Here is a 23,922-nt window from a genome sequence, read left to right as displayed (position 1 = left end):
TGCTTGAGGTGTTAACAAACATATCTCAATCAATCAATCAGGCGGCTTGTATAGCTCTCTACTCACCCGTGAGGGTCGCAAGGTGCATGTGTGCAGGGTCTGGGAGCATCTGATGTTCACCGGGAGCTCGTTCCACGTCTTGACTGCGATGTAGGAGAAAGCTCTCCTGCCGGTTCTGTAGCTGCGGATGCTGGGGCCATCGTGAGATCGGCGGAGCAGAGGTTCCGCTTGGGTACGTGGAAGGATAATCTCTCGTTGAGGTATTTGGGTGTGATGTTGTGTAGAGATTTGTGGGAGAGGAGTTTGAAGGTGACCCTTTTAAAGGTGAGCCAGTGGAAGCCTCGTAGGTGTTGGGTCATGTGCTCATGGCGCGGTGTCCGGAGGACGAGTCTGGCTCCGGCGTTCTGGGTGGTCTGGAGTCTACGCAGGAGGGTTTTGTTGATTCCTGCATACAAGGGCGTTGCCATAGTCTAGTCTGCTGGTAATGAGTGTGTGAGTGACGGTCCTTCGGCAGTCGTGGGGGATCCACTTGACAGTCTTACGCAGGATGCAAAGGCAGTTGTAGCTGGTGGAGGCGACGGCGTCCATGGAGAGGGAAGAATAGAGGATGATGCCGAGGTTCCTAGCTTGGTCTGTTGGGCGTGTGGGCTCCCGAGGGCCTCCAGGTGTTGCACCAGGCAGCGGTGCAGGGACCGAGGATGAGGACCTCTGTCTTCTGAGAGTTTAGTTTCATGCAGCTGTCCTTCATCCAGGCTGCCACGTTCTTCATGCCTTCCTGGGAAAAGTCTGATGTCTTCGGGATTCTTCGTGAGCGAGAGGAGGAGCTGGGTGTCGTCGGCATAGGATACAATGCTGAGCCCTGGACTCAGAGCTCAAAATGGACCGCCAGATCAACTCAGTCTCGTCCTCCTGCTTCCATACCCTCCGCCTCCTACGTAAAACCTTCAAATGGATCCCTTTCGAACAGAGAAAGACCGCCACTCACTCCCTGTTCACCAGCAGGCTCGATTACGGCAATGCACTCTATGCCAGAATAATCAAAAATCTCAACTGCAAGCTACAGAACATCCAAAACGCCGCTGCAAGACTGGTCCTCAACCTGCAAAGGCACTGACATGTCTCCCAGCACCTGCGTACACTCCACTGGCTCCCTAGCGAAGCTAGAGTCACATTCAAGATGCTAACCCACGCTCACAAGGCCCTCCATGATACCGAACCAGCATACCTGAACAGCTGACTCAAATCCCACGCACCTCAATGGATCCTACGATTAGCCTACGCTGCAGTCCCCCGCACCAGAAAGACCACATCGGGAGGCCGCTCCTTCTCCTTCCGCACAGCCAGAGCCTAAAACGACCTTCTGCTCCACCTCAGACAGATAACATCGCTCCCCATCTTTGAAGAAGCCTCAAAACCTGGCTCTTCGACAGACCCCCCCCCCCCCCCTCCTCCTCCTTGATGGACTGGACCCTGCAACCCCACCCCTTAGCGCCTTGAGACCCTTACGGTGAGTAGTCGCGCTTAACAAACACCTGATTGATTGATTGAGCCCATGCTGTCTGACGATGGCGGCGAGGGGGGGCCATGTAGATGTTGAAAAGCGTGGGGATGAGTGAAGATCCCTGGGGTATTCCGCAGTTGATTTCCGTTGGTTTGTAAAGAGGGGGGGGGGGGGGGGTTCTGGGGGGGAAGTGTGAGTGATTCTCTGGGTTTTGCCAGAGAGGAAGGATTGGATCCAGTCGAGTGAAGCTCCTTGAATTCCTGCGTCGTGTAGTCTGGATTCTAGTGTGATGTGAAACGGTGTCGAAGGCTGCCTAGAGGTCTAGAAGGATGAGGGCTGCGATGTGCCCCTGGTCGTGTAGCATACGGATGTCATCGGTCACGGCATGGAGAGCGATCTCGGTGCTGTGGTTGCTGCGGAATCCTGACTGGGAGGCGTCCAGAATGGAGTTCTCTTCTATGAAGGCGGACAGCTGGGTGTTTACGAGTCGTTTGGGGACTTTGGCTGCAAAGGGGATGAGAGAGATGGACCGGTAGTTTTTCAGGGCCGTAGGGTCAGCTGATGATTTCTTGAGTAGGGGTTTTAATTCCGGCCGTATCCAGTTGTCTGGGCAGGTGCCTGATCTGAGGGAGGTGTTGATGGTGTGTCCCAGTTCGGGTGCGATGGCGGCCCTGTGGAAGATGTGTGGTGGGCTGCGGAGTGGGTTCCCTTAATGATAGCTATGATGCATTCGCCGGTCGCGGGTTCCCAGGTCGTGATGGTCGGCTTATCGGCAGTGGTCGGTAGGGGGGTGGTGTTCGTTATTGGTTCTTTGAAGTTGTCGTAGAGGGCTTCTATCTTAAGGTGGAAGTAGGAGTTGAGCTTATCGCAGAGTTCCTGGGAAGTTGTGATGTCTGTGGCTTCGCAGGTGGGTTTTGCGAGCTGCTGGATGACGCTGAACAATTCCTTGGTGTTGGTTGCGTTGATCTGGACTTTGTCTCTTATGAAGGGCCGTATGGTGTCTCTTATGCGCTGGTGAAATCCCTTCAGGGTGCTCTTGTGGCCTCCCTTTAGCCTGCAATCTTGCTCAGTCATAAAGTGCTGACTCTCTTGGCCAAAGGAGCCATCGAGAGGGTGCCGGCATCGGAAATATGTTGTGGTTGCTCTTTCCACTACTTCAGGTCCTCAAAATGGACAGAGGTTTCCGTCGTATCCTAGACCCTGGACCTGCTCAATCTCATTCCTATGAGAAAAGGAGGAATTCAAATTGATTATGCTCACCCAAGTCCTGTCTGCCCTGGACCCAGAAGACTGTATGGTAGCTTTGGACATGCAGGACATGCATTTCCATATCCCTGTCTTGCCTGCCCAGGCGTTGCATGCAGTTTACTGTGGGCAAAGAGCACTTCAGTTTGCTGTGCTTCCCAACTGCCTTACCAGCAACCCTTGGTATTTACCAAAGTGATGGCCTTGGTTGCAGCTCATCTGTGGAGGTAGGGATTCAAGTCTTACCCTACCTCAAAAATTGGCTGTTGAAGGCGAGATTGTACAGACTGTTTCCCACCAGAATACTACAAACCTTCTACACTCACTGCATTTTACTGGCAATGTGCCAAAGTCACATCTGACTCCCTCTCAGACGCTCCCTTTCATCTGAGCGGTTCTAGACACAGTGCAGTTTTGGGCCCATCCTCCTGAGTAGTGAGTCGAGGATATTAAAGCTAAAATGCCGAAGTTTCAGCCTCTATCCTGGATTTCGGTGAGAATGACCCTGAAGCAGTTGGGCCTCCGGCATCCTGATTGTAACACATACCCGTTAGCATATGCAAGATTTGCAGTGCAGTGGGACCTGAAGTTTCAGTGAGAACAACATCTGGGGAATATCTCTTACGTAGTCCAGATCTCAAAGGGAACTGCAAAAGATCTACAGTGGTGGCTGAGGAATCATGATTGAGGCATTTGCAGACCCCTCTTCCTTCCCCAAGCAGAGCGAACTAGTGACAGAGGCGTCACTTCTGGGATGGGGTGACCACCTGTGAGGGGTGAGGTTCAGGGGAATCTGGTCTCTGGCAGAATCCAGGCATCCCATCAATCAGCTAGAGCTTCGGGTGATCCATCTGGCATTGAAAGCCTTTGTCCCTTTGATCAAGAGAAGGCTGGTGCAGGTGTTCACGAATAATTCCACAGCCCTGTGGTACTGCAACAAACATGACTTGGTAGGATCATGGACCCCTTGTTATGAGGCTCTGTGTCTTTGAAAATGGCTGGAAAGCCAGGGCATTTGCCTGATGGCTCAACATCTAGCAGGCTCTCTGAACACCAGAGCGAACAAACTCAGCCTCCATCCAGAGGTGGTGCAAGGTCTCTTTCAAGAGTGTGAAGAGCCTTGGCCAGATCTGTTTGGCACCACTAAGAATGTGCAATGTATTCAAATTTGCGTGCTTGAGTTTCCAAGGTGGCTATTGCTCTGAGACTCTCTTCGTTTCGAATTGAGCTCTGGCCTCCTGTACATTTCCGCCAAGTACACTCCTTCCCTGAGGTTTTAGGAAGATCAGGAATGACCCGGCAAAGTTATTCTTGTGGCTCTGAATTGGGCATGGGTAGTCTGGTATACTGAGCTGTTGAGCATGAGCATCATTCCCCTAATAAGGCTGTCTCTTCAAGAGGTGCTCCAGCCCCAGCAGCAGGGGGGTTCCCTGAACCTGCGCTCCCTTCACCTTCATGCCTAGTGTCCCTCCACCAAGTCAGTATACACCTGCCTCAGGGATAAATGTGTAGCATGGTGTGCATCTAGAGAAATCATTCCTCTCTGCACCCCTTTCTCAGGTTCTTTTAGTTGTTCTCTCCTTGGTCCAGCAGGGCTCCGCTCCAGGCATAATTAAAAGTTACTTTGCCACATTTTCTGCATTATTACAGTTGCCGGACCAACTTTCTTTGTTCAAGTTGCCTATTGTGGCTGGGTTCCTCAAAGATTTGCATTATGTTTCATCCCAGGCCATTTATCTTGACCCAGTATAACTTAAAGCTTGTCCTGACTTTTTTCATGTGCATTCTTCTGCACAATAACCCTCTTCAGTTGCTATTCTAGTGCCCATTACATCGGCCAGGAGGGTCAGTGGATTTCAGGCACTTTGGGCACACCCTTCCTACACTACCTTCTATCCAGACAAGCTAGTACTCTGGACACGTTCCTCCTTCCTTCCGAAAGTTGCAACTCCATCGTTGTAGGCCAGAATAGCACTCTGGCTACCTTCTCTGCTCTGCCTCACCCTTCCAAAGAGATGTATGAAACTTATATAGCGCAGGACTTACCCTGGGGCATCTCCGCGCTTGCTTAGGGAACCCGTCCTGGTATTCCCCTGTGAGATAGCCGTGGAAGGGTATCCACAAGGTGAAAGCCAGGCATCCCGCCGCGAAGGGCCGATGTGGAGATTAAGCAAGCTATTGCCCAGAGTCGCAGAGTGTGAACCCGTGAGTCGAGAAGGCACCGGAGCGAGAAATAACGAGAATTAAAGAGAAGCCGAGATTGCACCATCTGGACCCAAAAAAGGGCATTGTCTTTCTTTCTTGATTGCACAAGAGTTCTGGGTGGCCGAGCACTTTTCAGGGGGTATGTTGGGGCCAAGAAAAGGAAAGCTTTGCAGGAACAGACTATCCCCATATGGATAGTAATCTGCATAAAGATCTGCTACTCGTTTGCCAAGAAGCAACCCCCCTGAAGCCTTGTGTGCTCATTCCACCAGAGCCAAGGCGCGACAACTGCATTAGATTCGGAGTTCCTGTCCTGGACATCTGTCAGGCAGCAACATGGGCATCTCTACACACGTTTACCAAGCAGCACTACTGACTGGAAAGCGAGGTCCTTTGTGACCGGCATTTTGCCTGTATGGTCCTGCAGGACTTTCTGATTTAAATCCGCTTTGCAGACTCCCCTCCAAGGAAACATTGCTTTGGTATCTATTCTAAGATAATGAATCTGCGGCTAGCTAAAATAACTGACGTCCGTGCACTGGGGTGGTGCCAATGTAGGCACTGCGCATGTCATTTCCAGAACAGACGACGCAGAGCCGAAAGACTCCACCTACTGAAGCGCAAAGGGAACTGCTTGAAAGTGTCGGTATTCATTCTATTGCCTGGGTAATATTCTAAGGTAAGGAATTTGCAGCTAGATAAAGTCCCTACCAGATAAAGCATTACCGAAGGTGAGTAACTTGGTCTCTAGTGCCTGATTTTTAAAAAAAAAAATTTTTGCTGAACAAATAGTGGAATGGGTTGAATGAAACATTGATGAGTGGGATTTGATTAATATAATGCTTTGATTAATTTGAATATATTATTATTTTATACCTCTGAATTGTTCCTTTCTTCTGCATTCCAAGTGTACTTCTATTTAACTTTAAAACCATTTCCTTTAGGCGTAGCTGTGTAGACATTAAGGTTAAATATGTTCAAGAGGGTGTTCACATTGGCTGTATATTGGGCTATGTTTATAAGAGTGCTGAAGGCTCTAGGGGCATCAATGTTCCCTAAAGGATTTGGGTTCTCCATGATGGCTCCGTAATAGTCATGAATGTGGGTTAATGCAGCAAAGTGGTAATCAAACCCATTGGCATGAGAAAGAAAAAGATGATGACAAACCCTATAGTATTTCCTTTGTATAGTGACAAGAGTTTCATCTAAATTAAAAAAATATATATATTTTTACATGCTACACTCAATTCCTGGAGAGCCTAACAGGAATTGTATGCAACGTTGGTTTTAGTAGGTAAAGTTCATTGCTGTGTTCGTAGAGCTTTGTGTTTTAGGCAATCATTTCAATTTGATAAAACGTAGCACGATTATTTTGGTCTGTTTGGACAAATTCTAAAACATGTCAATGTGAGACAAGACACCCTTCCTGAAGCACCAGTATTAAAGTGTATATATTAACCAATCTCAAATGGTCCCCACCTCCCACAAATTATGCAAAAATACTTGAGTAAGACCTTTACAGTTCCCAGACATTTTTTATAACCACTGTTAATTTTATGTATTTTTTTAATGTTTTGAAGGTAACGATGTCGGTAGGAGTTCTTATGGGGCAATGCAAGTGAAGCAGGCATTTGATTATGCATATGTTGTTCTTAGCCATGCTGTGTCGCCAATTGCCAAGTACTATCCCAACAATGAAGCTGAAAGGTAATTGTTTAATTGACGTCAATGCAGTTCCTAAACACACTCTTTACCTCTTGTGTGTCATTGAAATGGTTTTCTTCTATTTCAGCATACTGGGACGGATAATAAGAGTCACTCAAGAAGTGGTTGCTTATAGAGACTGGATATCTCATCGATGGGGGCCTCAGATTTTTAAATCTAAGTACTTGTCTGATGGTAAGAATCAAACTCTTTAGTTGATAAAACTGCTTAAAGAAATGTATCTAGGTGCTCTTTAAAGAAAGCAAAATATATGGAACTCAAAGCTTATAATATAGGTTTCCAGTACCAGTGCAATCCATACGTTTGTCACAAATTCTCAAACTTAGGTCACATTTCCAGAGACTCGTAGTTCTCGATGGGAAGTATAAGCATGTCACTGACCCCATTTGTAGTTATGAGGATCTTTGGCCTCTTATTTCCTCTGAAGATTTCATCCAAAATATTTGGGGGGAGACTGCAGAGGAGAAAAAAGTATTACAGGTTGGTGGTCGGACTTGGAAATTATTGATTCCAAGATAAGAAAACATATTCCTGGGATTCATAGCATTAAGCCCTGAATCCCTGTTAATTGTGCTCCTTCACAAGAACTGAAAAGCCCTTACTCCTCTGGGTTAACGGGTTTCATGGTATTGTTATGTCTGAGAATGTGTAAAAGACATCCTAGAACCTGCTGACCTTGTAATAATGCCCCTTGTGTGATCGTGTATGTATTTCCATGTAAATGTGTGTTTCCAGTTCTTTTTTTTTTTTCTTAATTTATACTCTCCACTGTCCCTCTTGAACACCTCTGCTTAATGTGTAAGCCTAACATTTCCCCAACCTTGCTTTCCTTTTTTAAACCTTACTCTTTTGACTATAGATTGTAAATTGAACAAAGGGCACTTTGCATTTTGTAGCAAATGAAAACGATTGCACGCTTGCATGTATCTGTCCGAAACTTTTATGGTTGCACACTCTTAATAGTGTTTCCTTTAGTTTGGATTTGATTAAAAAACTATTGGTGCCCTTCACAGAGGAACTATTTTTTGTGTGGCCTATCTATAATTGATCATCACAGCAGATGTCAATGTGACTAACATTTTTAAATGGGTATCTTTACACTAATCTTAATAAAGTTCTACCTCTGGTACACCCACCAGGGACATCATGTAATCTCATTATTTAGGTGATCTTGATCTGCTTTCGTTTATTCGAGTCTGGATTCTCATAAAGTAAGGTTTCACACTGCAACAATGCAGGATAAAAAAGTTGCCTGCAACAGGACATAGGTACCTTAGAAAATTGTATTTGAAAAGCACCATTGCCAAACAGTAATATGATTTGTATCTGCTGTCCATCTCAAGGCAACGATGTACAGAAATGAAGACTGTCTAACAGTCTCTGGCCTTTGAGAGCAAGACAGAATCTGCTGCTGAGTTCTTTAGAATGGAGTTCTGGGTTCTGAAACAGTGATAACATATGTGTACCAGAAAGCATATATTTCACTGAGACCTCTTGTGGCATCCGTGAATTTTACAACTTTGAGTTACTACCTTTTTATATAACCTCTTTTCAGGGAAGTTCAACGGTGCCAGGACTTAATCTACCATAATTACTTGCACAAAATGAGGTGGAGAACACCCAGCAAGGCTGAAAAGGTGTGTTGAAGCGGCCTGCAGGTCTGGCAGCTATCCAGGACCCGTTTGCTTTCGTTCGAGCTTGGACGAGGCTAGGCTTGACCCACCTCTTAGTTCTTGTATTGTGACATTCACATTCTATTTTTAAAATGGAAAAGAGGAAGCTGAGCTCACAACCTGACAGTCCCCCAGGAAAAACTCCAAACCCCATGACTACCTCTCTAATGAACACCTTGAGCGCTATTGATAAGGAAATTACTAATGCAGAGGAGATACTGACATTTGCACAAAAATCAATGAGAAGCTTCTGGGTTTCCCCAAATTCCACAGCAGAATTTGCCGGAAAAGAAAGGACTACTCTGGCAGTGCCATTTTAAATCCTTATGTATTCCATAATGCCCTATCCATTTAAGTTCTTCCTTCACTTGCCTCCGAGACTTCCCCACTGCCAGAGAGAAAAGGAAGGCAACTCTAAATTTTAAGTAACAAATGTGATATACAAGAGGAAGAGGAGTCCTCACAGCACCGTAGATCTGATAAAAAGGTTCCTAAAAAAAAACGCCCAAAGTAACCATGCCTTGGATACAAATAATCTTATGACTGCCGTAAAGGGTGTGGAGTTGCTGGTAAAACAATTTCTGGCTTATTGCTATCTAGACTACAGTTGGTTGAAACGTTTGACACCAACTGCCTCAGCATGATGCAAGAAATTACATTTTTGGTGTCCCGTCAGGCAGTCACTACCTCTGAGGTTCCAAAATGTGATTTAGTCAGGGTTTTTCATCTGCATCCGAGGAGGGACCTAGGGTTAGGATGAGAGTTCGTTGAAGGTGGGGAGTCTACTCACCAGGAGTGGCAAAAATAATGGAGGCCGTTTGACTTGTGGTCCTAAACCTACCCATTCATCAAACTCTCCTCAAATTAAGCAGTCTTTTACTAGCTATCAAGTTCATTTAGATTTGTCACCAGAGGGTACTTCATATGCTATTGTCTTAAAAAAAAAGTCCCACACTTAGAACCTAGTCAGTCAGAGTCATTGGAGAATTATAGGAATATTCCGAATTGGATCGAGCTGGAAACTGGTCTGACGAGAGCATTCTTTAATGAGCTTATCATGGTTTGCAGAGTAAATTGAGTAAGCTGCAGTATAAAAACGGTCCCCGGGAGCGGCAAGATCATGAATTTTAGGTCTTCCAATTTGGTTCGGCTAATCCTCCATACATTGGGAATGCGATTGTGCTGCAGCACAAAGATTAATGCTGTACCCCCTTGGTTATGTTTACATGCCTCGTAGAATGCGGTGATCCTTGAATTAAACAAGCACCAGATTTGGGGAGAAATTGTGGTAGTCCTGTTTTTAACATTCCTATATTGAATAGTTTTTCTTCACTCGGTTTAATGAATGATAATGATTGACTGCTTGCTCACAGTATCAATCTTAGGCTCCATAGTTTTCTCTCATAGGGGTGCATTTAGCACATGTTCTGTGAAATATAATTCCAAGTGTTCTGGTTTTCCATAGATGTGGCACCTAGTACAGGCTCAACTGCATAATTGTATGGATCTTGTTACCCCCTGATCATGCAGCACTAGGCCCTGTGTCCAAAGTAATTCTGATATCTCCTGTCAGGGCCATTTGTTCAGTCTTCTTTTTTGGAACTTGTCAGGCATCAGGAGTAAGATAAATAATCAAGGTTGGCTAACTTTTGGCAAGCAGTTTCAGGTGATATGTCTCCGGGAGACATAAGCCATTGATTGTTCCCATAATGTCGGCTATACAGCATTTCAAACTTCGGCTGTACCTTTTATCGTGTAGGGTTAAAGAGGGCCTTGTAACATTTGTTTCTACTTTGACTCCAGGGGATGTGTTTAGTTAAAAACTGGACTCCCCTTATAGGTTGTTGGCTTTAAAATGTCAAGGAATTCACACCTAAATATATTGAATTTTTTATAATTTTTCTGGTGAAAATGTATCTGTATTGTAAAGTTTAGAAAAAGATCTAGAAAATATCTGCTCCACTACAGAAGTGATCAATTACGTGATATGGGGGTTGAGTGATTTTAATATTCAACTCTGCTCTTCCCCATCGAGAGAAGTGTGGGGATACATGTTTGAAACTGACCGAGGTATAACTTATTTTAGCCATAATGGGTATGGTGAAAGGTTAAACAACTTTCTTTTTAAATATAACCTGGATGTTGCAGATGAAGTCAGCCCCTTTTAACTATATCTTCATAGGCAGGGAGTCCAGATCTGCAATTGACTTTTTTTTAGCCATGAATACTTTAAGTTAATTGATTTTGAATTTTAAAACAGTTTATTTTGTTAAGCTCCGAGCATAGCTATCATCTTCTCAGGTACTGCTTCACAGATTGGAGGCTTTGAACATATAGAGGACTTAAAAGTTGCCTCGGTTAATTGTATTAGCTTGCAGTGGAGAGTTATCCCTGATTTTTTTTCTTTTCAAACCTTGTTCAAGCTACCTATCCTCTAAAGAATATTTGCCTTGATGACTGTGCTGAGGCGGAGCAAATTAAGTATGCTTTCAAGGGAATTGCTAGCCATGAGAAAAAGAAATTAACATGCCAACTTCATCAATCTAGTGGGAGATACAAAGGCTGGTTTGTTTCAAAGTATATTAAAACCCTTAGTTCATTAAAGGCAGCATTGAATAGAACCTCTAGTTAGCACTAATCACTGCTGCCTAACTGAAGATCTGGGGTGATTTGAAGTTACACCGGGCTGTTAAAAACCATCAAGCAACAGATGCTTTGTTTTCTCTTTAATGAGGTAACTGTCACAATTAATAGTCTTGGTGGGAAGGCCCCAGTTCCTGTTGGGGTCCTGGTCGACCCCTTTAAAACTAACTTGGATTTCTGGGGCCCACTTTAAAATTCTAATACCTATTTGCAAATAAGGGGCACTAACAACATGGTCTACCTCTTTGATTGCACCAATTTATCAGAAAGGGCACAGGGCTGACCCAAAAAGGTTTTGGCAGATCTTACTCTTATACTGACTCCTGATGGTGGCTGGAAGAACACTACTTTCTAGATTGGAAACCTGGGCTGAGGTTCATCAAATCATGTCAGATACCCAGTATGGTTTGAGAAAAGGGGTAGGAACAGTTGAACAATGTATCTCAAAGAGACTGTTCTAGATTCCTTACCTTGGAATTTCTCTCGGGCGTCAGACTGGATTCAGAGATAATTTTCTCCACAGTACCCCTGCTCCTCAGTGGGTGGCGTCGGTCGACTCAGTCGTCGTGATGACGTCACGGTGCCTACTTAGACGCCGCCCCTGCGTGCTGACGTCAGTTATTTTTTCCCACGCCAGCCTAGCCCAGATCCAGAGAGAGTTTCCCCATTAGCCACTTTTTGACTAAGCTTTTTTCAACATTTTGTCAACTTCTTTTCGAGTCTTTGATTCCTGGTGCGTGGGGGATGTCCCATCGTCAGACTGGCTTCAAACCCTGTGAGACCTGTCACAAACTGATGTCTGTGATGGATCCGCAACTCGTGTGTCTTTGGTGTCAGGAGTGCGACCACGACTTGGAAGTCGTTCTCAGACTGCCGGGTCATGAATCCGAAGTCTTTGCTGGAGCGATCCCGAAAGCTCTTGGAGGCCCGGCAGTTGGCTCTGAGTCGCTCTCGGTCGAGGGGAAGGTCTCGAGACCATTCACGGAGCCACCACAACTCGTCCCATTCCAAGTCTTCGAAGTCCTCTGGTAAGTCGAAGCACAAGAAGAAGGCGAAGAAGCACCAGTGCTCTTAGTCTTCTCCCCATCGGTCGTCTGACGCAACTCGGGATCCCGTGGGTTGTCACTCTTAGGGCTTCAGTACCTCCTTCAGGGATGACTCCAAGCCTCCCTCCATTTCTGGGAGCCGAGGTGTCCCCTGCCCAACTTCGTGCATTTTACGTAGCCCTTCACAGTAGGTTTGTGCAGCCCGACTCTGCCGGCGCACCTTCGGGCCCTGCGAAGCCGGTCGGGGTCTGTGGCCTTCGATGCCTACAGCTCCGGCGCCGGAGGGCCCCGTGGATCCAGGCCTGGATCCGTATCTACGCCGGTTGACCTTACTCTACCTTCCCTGTCAATGATGCCCCCGGTGTCGGCTGTGCCCCCCGGCCGACGCCGTCCCTATCCTCACCGCCGAGATGGACTCTGAGCCGGACCGATGTCAGGAGACATCAAATTTAATGCCAGAGGGTACCTTTGTTCCCCTGTTCCTCCCTGGTGTTCCCTCTCGCCTAGAAGGTGGTGATGAGGCTTGGGACGGGTCGCTTGTTCCTTTGGCAGATCAGCTTGAAGAGCCTGACTGGAGAGAGGACCTGGGTGATGCCAGTGGTCTGGACCCTTTACCAGACCTTGACATGCTTTCTCCCCTTACTGTGGCTACGGAGTAGGGTGCGTCTTACGCTGTGGTGGTGCAAAGGGCAGCCGAGGCCTTGGGCCTGAAGCTCCCTTCAGTGGAAATCAGGCCTAATCTCCTAACAGAGGTACTTCAGCCTGCGACAACCTCCTCTGAACTCCTTTTTCCCTTCAACGAAGCCCAGCACAGGGGCTCCTGTGGAAAGGAAGATTGCCTGCCTCCACCGCCCGTCTCTGGGCGACCCAGTTTTCCTCACCCAACATGCGCCCCTCCCCAGAGCTTGGTGGTCCAAGCCTCCTCTTCTCCCCAGACAGGGAATGCAAGAAGATGGATCATCTTGGGAAGCGTATGTTCTCTTCCTCCAGCTTGGCACTGCAGTCTGTGAATACTACGTGCCTCTTGGGCCGATACTCCCATACTATCTGGAATACTGTCGCGCTAGTGCTGTCTCAGTGCCCGTAGGAGGCCTGGCTGTTCTCTCCCAATCAGTCGCAAATGGGAGAGACTCTGCTAAATTCACGAATTCAATATGGATTGGATACCACCGACTCACTAAGCAGAACGATTGCCACGTCGGTGGCCCTTAGGCGCTACACCTGGTTGAGGATGTCTGGCATTTCGGGGGATGTCCATTCAACCTTGCTAGACATGCCCTTCGATGGCCATCGCCTTTTTGGTGACAAGGCAGAGTTTGCGCTGAAGCGCTTTAAGGATTTTCGTGCTAATGCCAGATCCTTGGGCCTCGCTGCGTCAGCTTGTCCACCCCAGTCTGCTTTTCGCCCCTTTCTCGCAACCATCGTCAAAAAACACGGACTCCGCATAGTATCCCACACCGACACCCAGCTCTTTCTCTCCCTCACCAAGGAACCCGACTTCACCAGACACAGTTTCCAGGAAGGAATGAAGAATGTTGCATCCTGGGTGAGCAGCAGCTGCCTGATGCGCAATTCTGATAAAACGGAAGTAGTCTTCCTCAGGACCACCCCCTCCACGTGGGACGACATCTGGTGGCCCCCCGGTAACCCTCCCAAACCCACGGACCACACCCGCAACCTCTGCATCATACTAGACTCCTCCCTCACCATGAACAGACAGATCAACGCTGTATCCTCCACATGCTTTAACACTCTCCACATACACCGCAAGACCTTCAAACCCCGAATCCAGAAAGACCGTCACTCACGCACTCATAACCAGCAGACTGGACTACAGGAACACCCTCTACGCTTGAATCAACAAATCTCTACTCTACAAACTCCAGAAGGCCTCAGCCAGACTCCTCCTCAGCGTCCCACGACAAAACCACATCGCCCAGCCCCTACGAGACCTCTACTGGCTCCCAGTCGAAAAAAAAGTGACCTTCAAGCTGCTCACACACGCTTACAAAGACCTCCATTATACCGGACCCCAATACCTAAACCAAAGGATCTCCTACACCACCAAGAGAAAGCTTCGCTCCGCCAACCCTGCCTTCGTCGTAAGCCCCTGCATCCACAGAGCCATAACGGCAGAAAGATCCTTCTACATCGCGGCCAAGACCTGGAACGAACTCCCAAGCTGCGCTGCCTATGTTATGTTAAGTTGGTCTTATATAGCGCTCAGCTACTCCAAAGGAGTGTCCCGGTGCTTTAGCAGACTTGGGAACAGATGACCAGGAGCAGACAGACAAGGCAGAAATTATTGAACAAAGAGCCACGACTTTAGCTCCTTCCTGAAATTCAAGAGGCTGGTATTTAATATCAGGGAAACAGGCAAGGAGTTCCAGAGCTTGGGGGCTAGATGGCTGAAAGAACGCCTGCCCAGCAGGGCCCGTCTGGCAGGAGTAACAATTGCCAAGGCCAAAGAAGCTGACCATAATGTCCTCGAAGGCAGATAGAAAGCCAGTCGGTTTCTGATATATTTAGCTCCTGTGCCAGGGAGCGCCTTGAAAGCTAGTGTGAGAGCCTTAAAGGCCACACGTTTTTTAATGGGGAGCCAATGAAGTTTTTTTAATAATGCAGTCACGCTTGTTCTGCGATGAAGACCGAAAATGGCTCTGGCAGCAGCATTTTGCACAACCTGCAGGCGAGAGATTAGAAACTCCGGCAGGCCCAGGTAGAGCACATTGGAATAATCCAGGCGGGAGCCTATCAGAGCCTGAACAGTCACTTTCCGGTGGCAGAGGGACAGCATAGGAAGGAATTTTCTAAGCATTTTTATGATGCCAAAACACTTGCCGACAAGGCCCAGGATCTGAGGCTTCAGCGTCAGTCCATCGTCTATCTGCACTCCGAGATTCTTGGCCTTGGAGAAAGCCATGGGAGGGAACATGTCCGGTGGCCACCAAGACTGCCACCTGGGGTCAGATGGACAGCCAAAGAATAGCAGCTCCGATTTGTCGGAATTGCATTTAAGGCTGTGTTGCTCAAACCACTTGAAGACCGCCCCTAAACAGCCTCTGATCTGCCCGCCATCGAAGTCAGCACCCTTCTGGCAAATAAAGAGAAGCTGGGTGTCATCAGAATAGGACACGATCTGGGCACCATAGGACTCCGCCAGGGATGCCATATAGATGTTAAACAGGGTGGGGCTCACAACAGAGCCCTGGGGCACCCCGACCTCCAATGGCGTCATCTCGGCGGAGAACGGAGGGGCCCAGACCTTTTGTTGGCGGCCAGCATGGAAGGACTTAAACCAATTGAACACCGCTCCCTTCAGCCCAATCTCCTTTAGTCTGAACAACAGACCGCTGTGCGGAACGGTGTCAAAGGCCGCCGACAAGTCCAGCATAACCAGCATGGCCTTACCTCCCACATCCAACACCTCTCAGATGGCATCAGTGACCTCCAGTAATGCCGTCTCGGTGCTCATATTGGCGCGGAAGCCCGACTGGGTGTCATGCAAGATGTTATTAGTTTCCAAAAAATTGGAAAGAGATGCGTGGACGTGCTTCTCCACAACCTTAGCCAAGGCCGGGAGAAGGGAGATACGCTTATAGTTGGGATGCAGCAGCGGGTCCAGATTGGGCTTCTTCAAAAGCGGCAAGATCAGGGCATGTTTCCAGGCCTGGGGGACCACACCTGTGCTCAGTGAACCATTGAGCACCGGGTTGACCAGATCGCTTATCACTAGGGCCATTTTGCCCAGGCACTTTGCAGGACAAGGGTCCATAGGTGAGCCGGACTTAAGCTTAGACATCACATCTAGAGAAGAAGCCAACGAAAGGAAAGGAAAGTTAGCAAGGATAGGTCCGTCACCAGGAAGGGGGGCAGAGAAAAAGGCACATATTTCAGATGGTGTAGTCAGAGTGGTGGAGGGAAAAGAGTCTTGGATGGTTTGAATTTTGGAGATAAAAAAAAGTGGCCAATTTCGACACCCTAAGTTCAGAATGATGGTGCGTGGGCAAAACAGAACTAGGTGAAATGAATTCTTTAACTATAAGAAAAATTTCCTTGCAGGCTACAGTGGCGGCCTCGATTCTTCTAGCAAGATAAGCTTTCTTTTCTAAGGTAATGCTGCCGTGATATGCCTTGATGGACTCTTTATAAGCATCCTTCTCCAGAGGATCATAGTGACGGCGCCAAGCTCTTTCCGCCTTTTTACAACTGCGCCGCATGTCCGCTAGGGAAGCTGAAAGCCACGGGCAGATGCCCGCTTGCAGTTTTTACGGGAGGTCGAGGCGGGTGCAAGTTCATCAAATCTCTCCTCCAACCAGCCCTGCAAGAGAGCAAGATCAGTCTCAAGGCTGCCTGACAACAGGCACGAATGGTCAGAGAGAGCTTGTGCCAGCATAAGCGGGGTCACTCGATTGAAAGCTCTCGTTGTCTGGCGCGCACACTCTAACGGTCGGGTTAAGGGTTTATTAGTCACAGGGATCTGGAACTTAACAAGGTGGTGGTCTGACCATAGAACCGGGCTAGGGAGCAACACAGCAATGGGAGTGGTGGAGAACACTTGGTCCAGAGTGTGACTTTTAATGTGTGTGGCTGTAGTGATATAAGTGACCAGACCTAGTGGGGAGGTGACATCTAATAGCTTAATGGTGACGACATCAGTACTTGAGTCCATATGAATTTTAAAATCCCCCAGCAACAGGCATTGGTCCGTTTTTAGACACAGAGCTGCTACAGCAGTGTAGAGCTCTTCATAAAAAGAGCCAAGGGGACCCGGGGGTCTATAGACCAAAATCCCAGCATAAGTTTGATGAGAGGACACAGAAAGAGAAAACCCTAGGGATTCCCAACCCGAGATGTCGTCAATTGGAATAATGGTACCAGGAAAACGCTTATCCACTACCATGGCTATGCCGCCTCCTCTGCCCTGTGCTCGGTCTTTCCTAAAAATGACGTAGTTGGGGGGGAGAGCTGACACTAAGTCAGGTCCCGAACATTCACCCAACCAAGTCACAGTAAGGAAAAGACACAGAGGGTTTGTGTCGACCAACAGATTATAAATATCTAAAGAATGTCTGGGAAGAGATCTGGTGTTCAACAGAAGACCGGACAGAAATATAGGCGGGTCCCGGGGAGATGACACTGGAAGACAGCCCAAACTCCACCCACAAACCGAACAACGCTTTTTATTTGCATGTCTCCCTGGAAAAAGTCTGGCAGAAACCCACCTTTCCTCTTAAGGAGAGAAGCTCCTCAGAGGTGTAGGTATGCATACTGAGAAGGCCACAGACTTAAGAGGGACAAAGAGCGCCGTCCGCACCCGTACGCCTCCGAGACGCTGACTGGCTCACCTTAGGCGCGAAAGTAGGCGCGCCCGCACCGCGCGACCGCTGTGCGGAAAAAAGGACCCCTAGATTTATAACCTATCCGGCGAAGGTGAGTAAGACTGCACCACTGGTCCGCCGACCAGCATGCCGGTAATCCTCCTAAGATGGCCCCTGAATGCTAAATGCAGCCTACTGGCCTACGCTGGCCGCAAACATGGGACCAAACATGGGACACAACGACCTCATGGGTCTTTGAAACTAGAATAGTTTCAAAGTGGGCGGGCCAGTCCACACTTTTCCCCCGGCAGCAGCCTTCAAGTCTTCTTAGTCCGACCTTTCAAAATGCTAACAATGGCTCAGGTCCTGTCTGCCCCGACCCTGGATGGTGGCGCTGGACTTGCAGCATGCCTATTTCCACATCCCCATTCTGCTAGCCCACAGACGCTACCTATGGTTCACAGTAGGCCACAGTTCAGAACCATGTGCCATCTGGTGCAGTCCACAAGCAGAATACAGGAGACCAGGAAGTCAGAGGTGATGCAAGGTCTCTTCCAGCGGTGTGGAGAGCCTTGGTTAGATCTGTTCACCACTAAAGAGAACGCGAAATGTCGGCAATTCTGTGCATTGGAGTTTCCAAGGCAGTGCTCACTCGGCGATGCTTTTCGTCGTGAGTTGAACTGCGGCCTCCTGTACACCTGTACTACTTCTACCCAGAGTGCTGAAGAAGATCAAGCGTGATCAGGGCCCAAGTTATTCTTGTGGCTCCGGACTGGGCACAAAGAGTCTGGTACCCAGAGGTCCTGAGCATGGCCATCAATCCTCCACTCAAACTGCCCCTCCGCAGAGGCAGGGGACGGTTCTTCACCCGAACCTGTCCAGCCCCCACCTCCTGGCGTGGAGATTGAAAGGCGACAGTTGACAGCTTTCGACCTTCCTGCCCTAGTCTGTAATGTCATCTTGGCAGCCAGGCGTCCCTCCACTAAATCGGTATACACCTGTAGATGGAACAAGTTTGTGGCATGGAGTCCCCTTTCTGCCCCTCTTTCAGAGGTCCTCTTGTATATACTTTCTTTTGGCCCAGCAGGGCTCTGCTCTGGGCACTCTTAAAGGCTATCTCCGTCTTCACATCTGTCCCATTCCACTTGAAAGAATAGCATTTCTAGCATATATTGGTGTTTGTTTTCAAACTGGAACCAGTGTTGCAAGAAGAATTAACAGTCCATCTCTCTACATCTTGGGTGTCTAAACATAATATTGCATATATACTGTGCATTATCATTTAATTCCCCACAGCTCTTCATATCATCTTTGTTTCCTCAAGTCCAGTCCTCCGCATCGTGGGAGTCTAGAGATAACATTCCACCAGAAATATGGGTAATCACTTTCAGACTTCATGTCCCTCGGCTCTTCATGTCCCATCTTAATTTCACCTTTTCTCCAAGTAGCTGCAGAGCGGACTCAAAATATCTTGATGGCATGCTGTTTGTGGTAACAGCATAAAGTATGCTTCAGCAGTGTTAAAGTTTAGCAGGTCTTGCTGCCATTTCCTCAGTTTCTCCATAGAACCTCTCCCTGATGTCATTGCTAGCCTCCTCTTGGCTAGTAGTTGAGCTTGCGCTGTATTCCTGCGAATCGGAGAAAGCATCTATTTACAAAACCCTAAAATGCTATTATTGATTAGAGTACTCCCATACTAATGTTGACAGTATTAAAAATACATCAAATCAGCACACGGAAAGCTTATGATAAGTCCAGCCAGAGTCATGAACTCTAACTCAAGATGTCAACCTCTTGTGCAGTTAGCATCAATATCCTATGCAAAGCTCACTAGTATCTTTGGTGTATACTGTAATCTATGCACAAATGTCTAATGAAAAGGCTGATGTTTATTATTGTGATACGTTTTTAGTTTGCACGTAGCAAAACCGGTATTGTCCCTATGCCATCAGGATCTCTAAGCCGACCCCCCATCAACGATTGATAAATACAATTCCTACTGCCCTTTCCTCTTGTATTTAATTATAGATCAGTGATATCCGCTGCTTAGGATTGTTTTCTATATTTCTTGCATAAGTATGCCTAAACTCTGATGCTCCATTAGATGTGTTTGATAGCATTGCTGTAGCGTTTTAAAATGTGACTATTGTGTAAATTTGCCCTCTGGATACATATAGTTAATTAACCCAAGTGTGGCAAATTGGGTCATTGACTTTGGCTCTGACCTAATTAGTACCCGGGTGGAGATACTAGTGCAGGACCGCTACGAAAATATGTCAGTAGCTTAATTTAGCTTAATTTTACCAAATTTAGTAATTTCAATAGATTAAGTTCCTAATCTTTCACTGGAAGTTGTCAAAGGTCAGCCAAGCCATATGCTTTTCATGTGCTTTGGTGTCATTTTCCGAGAAAACAATGCTTCTCACAGTGTAAATAAACGGGTCGTAAGGAAGCAACATTTGTGAATTACTAGTGCATGTATCTCATCGTTCCTTGGTCCCCTTATAAATGGCAACACCAAAATATAACTAGAATAGTTTCAAACTGTGGAAATCTGCTTATACCGCATGTCTATAATCGTAGGTAAGCGAAATTGCTTCACTAGGTTTGGCCTTTGAGAAGCATCAGGGTCGTAAAAACTGGAACATTTGCTGCATTTCATGATTTGTGCTTACATTTGCTCACTTATTAAAGTCTAAATGCATCTTGCTACTTACAATGGCAGATAGTAGAATCATGACAATTCCTACAAGATACAAATGTTGCATAAACATATTTTTCACTCTTCGTTTACAACATTTATTCTTTGTTTGCATATCTTTAGTAGCAATTTGTTGCCACCTTTTCTAAAGTGTTTCCCTTTATGTCGCAGAATATTTCATTTTGGATGCCATGCACTTTTTCTAAAGCATTTTTCCTTTTCTGTTGCATGGTTGTGGCGGTCATGTTGCTTTACACTAACCTGTAACACTTATTTCTGCCCCTTATCGCTCCAAAATTAGTTGTTCAAGCAGAGGTGGTGTCTCCTCCTTTCAATTAGCAGATGTTCGGATGCCTGATCTATGTCATTCAAAATGTTATGTGGTTTAGCTTTTTCTTTGGCAAATCCCTTGCAGTTGGATGGGTTTTTAACAGGGACGGTTAACTGCAACACTACTTGCTTACCTCGAAGGTGAATGTAAAGCTCGGAGTAACAGGGGTGAACAATGCGTATATGATTCAGTTTTGTAATATGTACAGATGAAATGTTGTTGGAAAACAAAAAGTTTTATTTAAAAAAAAAAAGTGTTCAAATGGTAAAGCCCAAGCAAATTGTTGGTACACGCCGGGTGGGCATAGGTGACTCCTTCAAAAAGATTTAGAGCTGTTGTGTGAAATATGAATAAAAGCATGAAAATTAAGACAACAAATTGTGGAAAATATACGTAAGCAGAATATTAAAACTCCATGTGTATTACACGGCATTCACCAAAAGATTGTCAGGTTAGAGTCTGAATGTATATAAAAATGGAAATCAACCGATCTAATCTAGGAGATCACTCTTCCTCTACTATACCAGTGTCAAGCTACTAATAAATGCTTACCCTCATCTTCTGTATGATTTTCTTTAATTTCCTACTATTTCTTATTAGTGCTCCTCTTTTACTCTACCAGATTGACTGATAACACTTACCCATGGGTTATTACATTGTACAGCCTGATGTTCAAATCGCGTTTCTTTAAACACATGCAGGTGACTGACTCAGTATTGTCCTTTTCGTATCTGAAACAATTAGACTGTTATGAAATTGAGATATGGGGTGAAAATCTACAAAAAATGTGCCCGCTATTTATAAAACCAAGAGCAAGAAATTGTAGGATATGGAAATCTAGGAAAACAAACATGAAAATGTGGACATCTAGCCAAGATAAACATAAATAAAAATATTGGTGGTACCTTCAAATGTAAAGCGTATCCTTTTCCCTACTTAACTTTTTTTACTGGTTTCCTAAAAAACATTAGATAAAAGTGGAAGACAATGAGATGCTAAATTTTGTTCTCTGCTTTGCAATGCTAAATGACGATTGACAAAACTGTGGCATTAATTCCAATATGGTTTGTGTACTTTCTTTTCCAGAGAATGACATAACATTAATAATAAACAATGAGCAGCTGGACAAATGCAATAACAATACTCTAGATGAGCAGCCAAGAAGTAAAACGTCACCTGGGCTGCCACTCCCTTCAAACTTGTCCAATTGTAGTGACGTAAGTTTAATGGTGTTTCTTATACTGTATTTCATTGTATGCCTTTATTATAGTTCTTGAAATGTCTATTGCTGGGGACAGTTCTCTATTTTTCAATGAATTATATACATCTCAAACACCGCCTCTATTGTTCATTGATATCTCAACATGGGGCAATGATGACCCCCTGATACCTCTTGGATCATTAGATCTTTCTCCATCCATTCTATTTTTCTTTTTAGCTCAGGTGACTCATGCCACACTTTGTCATTGCATCCTGTCTCCAGCATTATGCGCCAACTGACCAGCATTACGTCGCCCTCTCATTCTTGAGATGCCTGCACTCTGTGTGCCATCATTGATCAAGTATCTTTTCAGAGCCAACTTTACTTGCATGCAGAGTAAATGTGCACTGATCCACTGGAGAGTTGCATTGCGTTGTTGGTTAGTCATCCCAGGGTATGTACATGTTCTGGGTGACTGGATATACCCCTATGCTCCCTTTGGGCTGTTGAGTTTGCGAGTCACCTCCTACCAGATCCCCAATCTCTATCACACTTGATGTTCGCCTTACAAGCCCTACTCCGGTCAAGCAAGTAACACCTTGCGAGTTTGAAAGAACCTGGTGTTAAGATTGGGTCTTCTTCTACCCCCGCCCTCCTGTTTCAGACAATGATTTACAGCCCGATTAATTTATCACCATCAAAAAAATGTTGTCCATTCGCCCATCAGTGGAAGCCCTCTTTTGCTCTGGAGAACGTATTGGATCATTGACAGTAGCCAAACGTTTTGATTGGGCATTGTGATCCCAAGCTGCTACTGCAGTGTGGGCTTTTGGTATACCCATTGCACTGAGGTTCAAGCAAGTCTACTTCCTTACATGGAGGTTCAGGGACTGTTTCATTCTGCTGTTGTAGCTCCCGAGACTTACACTGGAGTTTGGAGTCCGGCTATTCCCATGGGCAATCTCTGTTGTCTCAGCCTAACCAGACCGTCCTATATCTTGACTGCTCATTAGTTCCCATGGTTAAGGCCATGCTTTGCAGGTGGCAATTTAGAGAGAGTAGTACTCAGTAAGCAAACAGTGTTGCTGGCTGTAAGAAATAGCCTCTCTCACCTTGTATTTGGGCACAAAGAAAAAGTGGAGACACCAAACCTTGTTGAGCTAGCCAGTTTTGAAGACCAACTATTAGTTTTGTTGGAAGGCTGCTGTCACACTGGGCAGCACACTACACCCAGGAGTACATAGATGGTAGAGTATTTGCAGTAATAATCTAACTGTTCATAACAGCATGATAAGCTACCACAACACATATGAGGGCAAACTATGTAGATTTCTGTGGAAACACCATTACAGCTTTCTTCCTATACAGAGTCTTTACTCATTCTGTGCATCTTCTCTAGCGCAGTGCCCTGAGGTAGAAATGAACAATTGCAAATCATTTGTTTCCTTAGACACTCTTATAAGTTAGTTCGCTGACTATCCATTTACTCTTTGCTATGTTTGGCAAGAGAAATCAAGTGTATGCAGTTTGGTAGTGTGCCCCGAGCGACGTAACCTGTTTAGTGTTATCTGTTCAATTAGACACCGTGCAAAATGTGTCCACTGCATCTGGAGTCAACTGTAGTTTAACTTTTAAGAGCCAGAGTTATCTTCGTACTAAATTGAGGAGTGGTTGATTTGCATTTTGCCACTTAGAATCATTGTTAAGCTTTTATTTCTTGTGGTATTGATTCATTGACGGGTGTGTCACAATTATTTGTTAATGTCCATGTTTTCTATCATTTAAATGTCCCTGTGGTGTGCACTTGAGCTAACTGGAACAGAGGGAAAACAAAGTATTCTTCCAAAACTGGGCTAAATCACTATAATGTAGAGAATTGACCTTCAGACGGTCATAAAGGAGTTCGTAGGTTTAGACGTGGATTCCTCAACGTGGATAACCTGTAGACAGATGTTAAGAGTAGACTACGTGGCACATAAGTATTTGAAGTCTTATAAAAACAAGAAGGGACACTAGATGATGCATGCATCCATGACTTGGCCGCCTATCCATGAACTTCTTCTTTTTTTTAATTTTCTTCTCTTTCAGGAATGTTCTCTGCTTTGTCGAAAGCCATAACTCACTTAAACCAGTGAGACATACCAAGAGTTAGCACTGGCCGTGATTTTGAAATGTAGTTTAATCCTCAAGCATTTTTGGGGTTACCTCTAATGATTGTTTTCTTTCTGCCTTCTCGTCCCACCTCTTTTCTCTTGAAGCCTTTTTTTGTTCCTCCAAACACTCACCTATTTTTTGTGTGCATTGGATAATTTAGTGTTTTTGATACGACT

General features: G+C 46.0%; 1 protein-coding gene across 1 annotated transcript in view; it reads left to right on the top strand.

Annotated features, from left to right (window-relative positions):
* TENT4B (terminal nucleotidyltransferase 4B) overlaps positions 1-23,922 on the top strand; it is a 253,022-nt gene that overhangs the window by 198,424 nt on the left and 30,676 nt on the right. The window contains exons 8-10 of the mRNA XM_086947703.1: positions 6,532-6,658; positions 6,744-6,850; positions 21,478-21,608. Coding sequence (XP_086803829.1) covers positions 6,532-6,658; positions 6,744-6,850; positions 21,478-21,608 — 365 coding nt within the window. The remainder of the gene's footprint in view (positions 1-6,531; positions 6,659-6,743; positions 6,851-21,477; positions 21,609-23,922) is intronic.

This window comes from Lissotriton vulgaris, chromosome 12, assembly GCF_964263255.1.
Source record: "Lissotriton vulgaris chromosome 12, aLisVul1.2, whole genome shotgun sequence".
NCBI lineage: Eukaryota > Metazoa > Chordata > Amphibia > Caudata > Salamandridae > Lissotriton > Lissotriton vulgaris.
This window is presented reverse-complemented; position numbering and strand designations above follow the sequence as displayed.